Here is a 10,623-nt window from a genome sequence, read left to right on the forward strand (position 1 = left end):
ACCATTGTTGCAACATATCCACAGTGGTCAAAGGGTGTCTTATTTTTTCTGTTTAATTCCAAGAAAAAAGAAATCCAGTGGGTGGGGTATTAGAGAAATAATACTTAACTATGTGTGCAAAGTAGCCACTCTTAAATGACATTCTCAAAAGCAGTTTCTGTATGAGCTGGTCAAGCTCACTTTCCTTTTAAAATTCTTGTTACAGTCATTCAGTTAACCCAAACTCACTTTAAAATGTGTGAAAATAGCACCTCCTGAAAGTGTGTTCGCATATGCTTTGGAGCAATGGAGCGTGAATAGTAAAACAGCCTTTGCCAAACTCATATAACTAAACAGGAGTGAATTTTTGCAGTCCCATGACTTTGCTGAGCCAACCTATGTATCATCCCCGGACTGGCTTTAATACATCATAGACATCCAAGAGAAGGCAGAAAAGTCACAAATAAGTGACTCAACCTAATATTTCATAGACTTTTTTTTACATGGCAGTCTTTTTCAAAATGAATTCTACTTTTTAACCAAAAAGCAAATCGGCTAAGTACAGGTGTGGGTTTAGGATTTAAGCTTCTAGAATTAAAACTATGAAAGTTATCAAGATATGTAATTTGACCACGTGTCAGTCTCTATGCTCTTGCACGCATTTCTTATGACCAATGCCCAAAGAGGAAACAGGTCTGAAAGAAAATGCACAGACCAAAGAAAAGTGGCAAAAATACAAATGAAATACATTTCAAGTATCAAAGCCAAAGAAAAACAAAACGAATTTACAATTTCCAGGATATTTTATTGCAATTTCCACTTTACATATTAAATGAATATTTTTAGACTAGGCAGAGTGTTTATACTATCCAGTCGCAGTTAATCCCCTAATCTCACAAAATGAAAAGAAGCAGTTTTAAAAGAACATCAATTTAGGTACTTACGGTATGGGGACAAGGGGCACTTGTCTTAACCAGAAAAAGGGTTGATGCTTTTCAGTATAAGTTTCACTGAAATTTTTCTCTATTATTTTTCCCATTGATGCTAAGTACTCATAAGAAAAACAATCACCCTCTTTGTCATTCTGCCCTTCCTTGGGCTTTACATTCCGTCTTGAGCATTTAACTCAAAAAGTCAGTTTACACTCAAGTGTACACATTAAAAAAACAACACATTCCCCATCTCCCACACATCCAAATGGACAGGGATTAGAATTAACCTGGCTTTTAGCTGTAACAGCGTTATTTTAAATAATTTCAACCACATACTTGAAGGGTAAAATAAAAGTACAAAACCGGGGGAAACCATAAAAATTCCTACACACTTACTGTTTATTTCCCGAATCGTCAAGCCTAACATGGGTTTCTTAAAAGTGAAATCGACACAAAAGCGAGTGCACGCGTAATGTACAAACTGACAGTGGCTCTATGGGGACAGCTCTCTTTGAATGAGCTATTACCCAGACGGTGGAATTAAAAAAAAAAAAAAAAAAGATCTCACTCTTTAAATGTGAGAGAGCCGGCGGTGCGCTTCACTAGAAACACATTTTAATGGGTAAGTTCGGATAAAAATAGGTACTAAGGGAACATGTGTTTTGACAAAAAAAACCTCCTCCCTCCCCAGGACACAAGAAAACCCGAAGGAAAAAGATGGGTAAGCTCATAGGCTCCGGAGCTAAGTTCCATCACTGGCAGAACAGAAGTTGGATAGTTGCTATTTTTTACGCTGCAATGGGATAGTAACGCTCCATGTGCATGGTACGCGGGGCGGGAACACCGGCGGGACTTTCACTGGGGGTCAAGGAAACCCAATCCAGGAGAGGTCAACACCGTGAGGGATCCAGAGCTTCCAAACCCGGGAGATGGGGACCCGGAGTGGCGAAGGAGAGGGTCAAAACTCTACGAAGTTATCTCAAAGAGAAAGCGAACACCTCTGGGAGTCAGCGAGCCATCCTCGCAGCAGCACCCCTCTCCAAGTGTGGGGCGCTAGCCTCAGAGGGCAGAAAGTGCGGGGTGCCCTTACTCAGGGAGAGTGGCTCCAGGAACCCAGGGCAGCCAGAGGGGCAGGGGCAGCGGCCGGCGGGGAGGCGGACTCGTACTTTGCCTCAACTCTGAGCCCCATCCCGAGCGCAAGGGAGAGGGCGGCGGAGGGCACGGTACTCACTAGGGCTCGTTGGTGAACCGGGGGGTCCGGGGCTGCTGGTATCCGTACAGGTGACAGTAGAGCACATCGAAGCAAAAGCAGCACATCTCCGCTGACACCACCATCTTCCGGGAGCCGGGCGATGAGGACGAGGCGGCGGACGACAAGGAGGGCGAGGGAGAGGTGGCGGCGGCCGGGGTAGAAAGTAGGGTCCCCACTCCGCAGCTCGGAGGGGGCGACAGGGAGATGCCCCCGCCGCCGCCGCAGCCCTGGGGGGGAGAGAGGGTACAGCCGCTGCCGCTACCTCCTCCGGCTAGACCTCCTAGCCCGTTGAGCCGCGTACCGGCGCCTCCTAGTCCCAGCTCCCCGGCTCGGCACTGGCTCTCTCCGCTACAGTGGGAGGAGGAGGAGGCGCCACCACCGCCACCCGAACCAGAGGGGGGCGAACTGGACAGTTTCTGCTTCTTCACCCCGCAGCAACCCGCCGCCATCTTGGAACAGTCTCCCCCACGCAGCGCTTCCGACCCATAAGTGAGGCGAGCTGGCAGCGGGGGCGAGCACGCTGCGGCCCCGGCCGCCGGGGGCGCGCCAGGGGCTCGCGGGCCACGCGCGTGCGCGCCGCTCCCTGGTCCGGCAGCCCGGCCACGCGGCCAGCCCGCGCGCGCCCCCGCCCCGGCGCGCACCCCGCGCTTTCGCGGCTCGGCACCTCGCGCTTGTCCCGCCGGCCTCGCGCCTCTTCCTCCTCGGAGTCGAGCCTCAGCTTCGAGCCCCGCGGCCCTCCGAGGAAGAGAGACGGGAAGCCCAGTAGGAAGGAAGAAGAAGAAAGCGGAGAATGGGAGGAAAGGGAGGAAGTGGGCACCCCGGGGACGGAGGAGTGAAAGGGAAACTAATGGGAAGGAAGCGGGGAGAAACAAGAAAGTCCGAAGTAAGTATCCAAGTCCCAAAGTACGACTCAGTGACGGGCACTGCACATAGTGTTAGTGACACCTGAGCCAAATTAAATGGAACCTGAGCCACCGGCCTCAAATACGCTGGGTTCTGAACTGCCGGAGTGTGATCAAGCAGGTGCTTGGAACTCCACACCTGAGATCGCCCCTTACGAATCAGTCGGGGAACGGGCCAGACTGCAGTGACTCCATCTGAACACGCACATAATCTTTTTTCCAAGATTATGGTAAAAGAGACACACTCTTTCCTTACTGACAGACATTCCAGCCCAATCGACTCTATATATCCCCATGCGTGTTCCTCAACTTTCCTTCCTAGCCCCGTAAAAACCTTTAAAAGCAAAAAAATAAAATCCTAACCAACACCTCACTGGTTCACAGATGTTCATTGTGTTCTGGAACTTGCACCGGTGGGTTATTGGGAAAGGGGATTGGCTTGGGAACAAAGCAGATTAGAAATATATCTGTAGTTAGCACAGATCTTACAGATAAACAGGGCAGGTAGTACACTTGGTCATAAGTTGAAAGATTTTGTTCAGGTATATAATTAGATAGTTGTTAGTATTCTTTTAAAATTTTCTCAAAGAATGCTTGGATGGATGAGAAGGCGTTTGATTGAGTCACTCCCATTCTGGGCGCCCAAGACAATAATCACATGTAAAATATTCATAGAAACGAAACCTCATAGAAACAGAAAGTCTAAGCTTTTCGTGTTGTGTCTTTGCCTTGCCAAAACATCTAGACTAAGCGAGGTATCTATCTGCATATTTGGAGACATCAGAGGATTGATCGATTTTGTCACCTTTGAGCTAAGTATGTGATATCTTGCAAATAGGTGAGGGCTGTTCATTTCACTTCAGGGGAAAAATAAGTCAACAAATTTTGAACCTCTGTGCCTAGTATGTTTATGACACTGTTGTTGTTTAGTCACTAAGTCATGTCCAACTCTTTTGCAACCCCATGAACTGTAGCCCACCAGGCTCCTCTGTCCTTGGGATTTCCCAGGCAAGAATACTGGAGTGGGTTGCCATTTCCTTCTCCAGGGGATCTTCCCGACCCAGGGATCAAACCCACGTCTCTTCTGTCTCCTGCATTGGCAGGCGGATTCTTTACCACTGAGCTACCAGGGAACTTGTGTTGAAATCCAGGAAGTTTGTTTCCCCACTCTTAAAGTTTATGAATTGAGTCAGATCTGTGCACCTAATCAGATAAATAACTACTATTTATTGAGCACTTTTTGGGTGCCAAATACCGTGCCTCATCTTACCCCATAACCCTACAAATAATATATTATGTAATTTGATCTTCACATGAGGTTGAAGAGGGTGCTCATTTACAGATGAGGAAATTGAACCTCAGTAGTAACTTGCCCAACATCACACACCTATAAAGTGATGGATTTTAATGTGGGCATGTCTGACTCCAAAAACCATGTTGTTGTGCTACACTGCCTCTCAGTACTAGTGCAGGATAAAAGGCTAGAGATGGATAAAAGATGGTGACATTAAGCTACAGTAGGTGGACTGGAGGTTAAATAAAAATAAGAACATCATTTTTATAGAAAGATTAAAAAACACTGAAATATGTTAAGAGGAAAAGATGAAGACTCTCCTAAAAGAGAGATTTTATGAAACAGACAGATCAATTGTCTAGGATAGTTAGATGCAACCTAAAGGCGAAAGAGATGGTTTAACTGGTTTGTGATATGTGATCACATCCTCTCAAACCTCATCATTGCTGTTAGAACTATCCTTCTGTTTGAGGCAAAATAACAATTCGTTGTCAACCACTAGTGTAGTTTTTGAAAAATGTATTAATTTGTGTTGCAGAAGAGAAAGCAGATTTTCCTTTTTTTTTTTTTTTTTTTTACTGCTTCACAACAACCAGTACTGTTAGAGTGTTTTGTTTTGTTCTTTATCCTTAACTATCAGAGCCTACCTTTTAATTTGTTTGAAACTAGGTCAATATCAGACAATAGGTACCAATTTATTCACCACTCCACTAAGAAGTGGTCACTTCTAGAGTAGAAAAGCAGAGCCATTTAATGACATCACACAACAGTGTAGCACAGGAAGCAAAGTAAGATACCATGGATGGCTGCTTCTGCTAGGGGAATTCAGGAAAGCAGAATGTAATCTCCCAATTTAGAATTTGGCCAGTAGACAAGAGTCTAACACCCCTACTCTTGTGAAAATAGCAAGGAATCTTTAATAAGCACCAGTAGTCATGTCCTTAGTTCTGCATTTCATCTGAAAGACAAAGCACTATCATGGTTATCATCCAGGCTAGGGGACTGAAGCAATGGGAAACCCTAAAACAAGGACATCCCAGTTGAGTTACAAAAATAGCTTTCCCCCCAAGGATTTTAAATGCCAAACATAAAGGAAGTATACAAACCCAAACACAATCCTTGTAGAAAAGACATCATTATCTGACCACTAGGTGTTACTATCTGAAGGACTTTGTTGAATTGGCTGGCTAAATGGGGAAAAACACTCCAACTTTTTCTCTGTGCTAACTTCTCCTGAGTCTGGCTTGTCTCCCATACTAACCATGAGCCTCAAGATGCTTTGCAAATCCCTTGGCAAGTAGTGGTGGTGGTGGTAATGCCTCCTTTTAGCCTTTGAGGAAATACTTCTGCACTTGTTTTCTTGCAAAGTCACCACCATAGAAATAAACATATTTCATTCAAACACAAATAAAATCCACAGATCAAATTCTGTGGGAAAAAACTTTTTTTTTTACATCTGCAGAAAGTGCATGCTGGATGAGGAAACTGACCTTGCTCAGGATTCTCTTGACTTGAAGTATAAAGGTCAAAGTATGATAAAGCACATGTTTCTACCCGCTGCTGATACTGGAATGCAGTGATAATATCCTCCAGAGGAAACGTTAAGGTGCCTTCTGCTTTTTGTAACTGACTGTCAAGCTGGGAGCAAAAGATTCCATGTTTCTTTTAAATTAAAAAAAAAGTAAATAGGCCATATTTTCTTTGTTGACAAAGTGCATTCAAACTGTAAGCATTTCTGCTTCTGTATCTGCCTGTAAATTCTATTAACTAACTCTTGTCAAATGCTTTGTTACACAACTGTGACAAACTACTTGAACAAAGGTTATGCATATTAGTAACTGCAGTAAAACTGGAAATTGAATTATACCTAATTGTTGCTGATTATTTTATCATTACCTCAATTTATTCTCATGCTTACAATAGTTATTCTTCATTTCAGAAAAAAAGAATAACTGCAATTTGATGAGTAGTGAACACATAAAAATGTTGCAAAATCGTTTTCTTAGGTTTCTGGCGGTGTGGGTGACATGAGGAATGTTCACATAGTTCAATGAAAAAACTTCCATTTATGCCCAAACAAGTGTTATTTTTATCCTCTGTCATCAAACTTTCTCAACTGTCATCCTTGAACAACTGCAGAATGTAGTATTATTAGCTACCACTTTGATCTAACCTTGTACACATATGACACATGGTTGTGGTGGCGGAGGTGGTGATCAGTTCCCTTTTATATTTAAATGAATATGTGAATAAACACTGAAATTCTTTACCTGCTTTTCAATTCAAATGGATAAATCAGCTTTTGTTTTCTTGATTACAAATCAGATCCTTCCCTCCTGAAACCTGTCTTTATCTAATGAACACATTAATGAGACAAAGGACCATGGTATACTTTTGACTGTTTTATAGTTGTTTCATTTTTATCTTCTATTGTCAAGCAAGCTAATCGAATGTTGTTTCACTACCTATTTCCTTGAGACAAAGTTATATTAACTCTTCAATAAGATTTAGTTATGTGAATATCTATACTGAATGTGGAAGAATTCACAAAACTAGCTAGTTGTGGGTTGGCAAGGAAAGTTTTTAGAGAAGAGATGATCAAAATGAGTGTTATTTGGGGCAGTTACAGGGGTTGTAATATATTGAGAAATATCAATAACTTCAGATATGCAGATGACACCACCCTTATGGCAGAAAGTGAAGAAGAACTAAAGAGCCTCTTGATGAAAATGAAAGAGGAGAGTGAAAAAGTTGGCTTAAAACTCAACATTCAGAAAACTAAGATCATGGCATCTGGTCCCATCACTTCATGGCAAATAGATGGGGAAATAGTGGGAATAGTGGCTGACTTTATTTTTTGGGGCTCCAAGATCACTGCAGATGGTGACTGGAGCCATGCAATTAAAAGATGCTTACACCTTGGAAGAAAAGTTATGACCAACCCAGACAGCATATTAGAAAGCAGAGACATTACTTTGCCAACAAAGGTCCATCTAGTTAAGGTTATGGTTTTTCCAGTAGTCATGTATGGATGTGAGAGTTGGTCTATAAAGAAAGTTGAGCACTGTAGAATCGATGCTTTTGAACTGTGATGTTGGAGAAGATTCCTTGAGAGTCCCTTGGACTGCAAGGAGATCCAACCAGTCCATCCTAAAGGAGATCAGTCCTGAGTGTTCATTGGAAGGACTGATGTTGAAGCTGAAACTCCAATACTTTGGCCACCTGATGCAAAGAACTGACTCATTTGAAAAGACCCTGATGCTGGGAAAGATTGAAGGTGGGAGGAGAAGGGGACAACAGAGGATGAGATGGTTGGATGGCATCACTGACTCAATGGATGTGAGTTTGAGTAAACTCTGGGAGTTGGTGATGGACAGGGAGGCCTGGTGTGCTGCAGTCCATGGGGTTGCAAAGAGTTGGACACGACTGAGTGACTGAACTGAATTGAACTGAACTGAACAGGAATTGTGAGCAATCAAAATGCAAAGATGTTTAGTTTGGAGAATCTTTACTTGACTATTTCACTCTCTTCTTTTTTCCTTAAAGACTTCATCTACTATCCTCTATGCATTTAATGGGGTGAAAAAATGTATATACTGCAAGTGTGTCCCACCTTCAAATTTAATTTAAACATATAGTTGTTTTCCTATAATTAAATCTCATCATGTTCTGGAGCACCTACTCCAGTTGCCTGGAGGCACAGACTGGGCACAGGTTGGACAGATTAAGGTTGTCAATTAAAATATAAAACTGTGTTCTGAATTAAAACTCTCTTTTGTACAAACATTTGATTTAAAGTTCACGGCAGTGAGTGAGTCCCATAATATCTGCTGGATCCTAGTTGAAGTCTAGCTCATTTTGCCTCACCCTCTTCACTGTTTAAATGTCTATAATTTATGGCTTAGTCTCTCACTATTGGCAATGCACAATGATTTGGTCAGGAAACTCAGCCATCTTTCCTTACCTACTACTGCCAGGATTCTTACTTCATCTCCCAGTGGTCTGCAAGCCTTCTAAGCTTCAGCCATATCCTCCATTCAGTCCCTGACTTTAGGTTTGTTCACTCATGCCACAGCGACTGCCTGGCAACTATGCTGCCTCTTAATTCTCAGCGGCTTTCAGCATCTTCCACAGGTCCCCACAAGGAATTCTGGATTTCTTCCATACCACTTGACAGGCTTCTCTCTAACTAACCCCCTCCCCGTGCTCTCACTTCTGCTGCAGATGATTCGTGATGGCTTATGACTTTTCTAAGGGCTTGAAATTTCCCATGCTTCACCTGCTCTGTGAGTCCCCCAAACATCTCTGATTCTTCTTCCCTTTTTTATATTAAGATATAATTCACAAAGCATGCAATCCACCCATTTAAATTCAATGATTTTTCATATATTCATGGAGTTGTGCAATCAGCAACATAATCTTGGAACACTTTTCTAATCCCCATACCCATTAGCATTCATTCTCCATTCTCTCCACTGCCACCCACCCCCAAGCCCCTGTCAAGCAAAAACCTGTTTTTTGTTTCTATAGATTTGCCTGTTCTGGACATTTCATATAAATGGAATCATACAATATTTGTCCTTTCGTGTTTGCCTTGGTTCACTTAGCATCGTGTTTTCAAGGTTCCCCCATGTGGTGGCATCTATCAGAACTTTATTCTTTTTTATGGCAGAGTAATATTTCATTATATGGCTATACTATATTTTATCCATTCATCAGTTGATTGACATTTGGGTTGTTTCCACTTTTGGGTTATTATAAATAAGGCTGCAATGAATATTCATGTACAAGTTCTTATGTGGATGTATGTTTTCATTTGGAGGGTATATACCTAGTGATGGAATTATATGCTATATACCATATGGTAACTCCATATGTAACCTTTTGAGGAACGGCCAGACTGTTTTCCAAACTGGCTGCACCATTTTCAAATTCCATCTGCAATATGTAAGGATTCCTATTTTTCCACATTCTTGCCAATGCTTGTTTTTATTTTATTTTTTTTACTTAATGACATTTTATTTAAACTAATCATTTCAATATAATCAGTAGTCAATACAAAAATTCATGTACTCTTATACACTTTTTTATTTTAAAAAATTATTATTGTAGCCATGCTAGTGGATGAGAGGTAGTATTTCATTGTAGTTTTCATTTGCACTTCTCTAAGGACTAACATGTGCTTATCACCCACTTGTATATCTTTTTTAGAGAAATGTTTATTCAAATCTTCTACTCATATTTATTTAGTTAATTTATTTTTGGCCACATTGTGCAGCCTTGGGGACCTTCGTTCCCTGACCAGGGATCAAACCAGTGGGAGCATAGAGTTCTAACCACCGAACCACTAGGAAGTTCCCCTGCCCACTTTTTTCCTATTTAATATATTTAACCTAACTTGTATTTATTTATTTACTTTTTAAATTAAAATTTATTTTTTAATTGAACATAATTGCTTTACAGAATTTTGTTGTTTTCTGTCAAACCTCAACATGAATCAGCCATAGGTATACATATGTCCCCTCCCTCTTGAACCTCCCTCCCATCTCCCTCCCCATCCCACCCCTCTAGGTTGATACAGAGCCCCTGTTTGAGTTCCCTGAGACATACAGCAAATTCCCATTGGCTATTTTACATGTGGTAATGTAAGTTTCCATGTTACTTTCTCCATACATCTCACCCTCTCCTCCCCTCTCCCTGTGTCCATAAGTCTGTTCTCTATGTCTGTTTCTCCATTGCTGCCCTGCAAATAAATTCTTTGGTACCATCTTTCTAGATTCCATATATATGTGTTAGTATATGATATTTATCTTTCTCTTTCTGACTTACTTCACTCTGTATAATAGGCTCTAGGTTCATCCACCTCATTAGAACTGACTCAAATCTGTTCCTTTTCATGGCTGAGTAATATTCCATTGTGTATATGTACCACAGCTTCTTTATCCATTCATCTGTCGATGGACATCTAGGTTGCTTCCATGTTCTAGCTATTGTAAATAGTGCTGCAATGAACAATGGGATACATGTGTCTTTTTCAATTTTGGTTTCCTCAGGGTATATGCCCAAGAGTAGGATTGCTGGGTCATATGGTGGTTTATTCCTAGTTTTTTAAGGAATCTCCATACCATCTTCCATAGTGGCTGTATCAATTTACATTCCCACCAACAGTGCAAGAGGGTTCCCTTTTCTCCACACCCTCTCCAGCATTTATTGTTTGTAGACTTTTTGATGATGGCCATTCTGACTGGTGTGAGGTGATATCTC

General features: G+C 41.9%; 1 protein-coding gene across 3 annotated transcripts in view; it reads right to left on the reverse strand.

The window, feature by feature from the left end:
- The window catches only part of AMMECR1 (AMMECR nuclear protein 1), a 114,150-nt gene extending 111,486 nt beyond the window's left edge, over positions 1 to 2,664 (reverse strand). The window contains exon 1 of one of the 3 annotated variants that reach the window (XM_070462138.1): positions 2,143 to 2,664. In XM_070462138.1, coding sequence (XP_070318239.1) covers positions 2,143 to 2,612 — 470 coding nt within the window. In that variant the 5' untranslated portion in view covers positions 2,613 to 2,664. The remainder of the gene's footprint in view (positions 1 to 2,142) is intronic. The other 2 variants (XM_070462137.1, XM_020903551.2) reach the window with 2 other exon arrangements.
- Positions 2,665 to 10,623: the final 7,959 nt, after the last annotated feature.

Source organism: Odocoileus virginianus, unplaced genomic scaffold, assembly GCF_023699985.2.
Source record: "Odocoileus virginianus isolate 20LAN1187 ecotype Illinois unplaced genomic scaffold, Ovbor_1.2 Unplaced_Scaffold_1, whole genome shotgun sequence".
Taxonomy (NCBI): domain Eukaryota; kingdom Metazoa; phylum Chordata; class Mammalia; order Artiodactyla; family Cervidae; genus Odocoileus; species Odocoileus virginianus.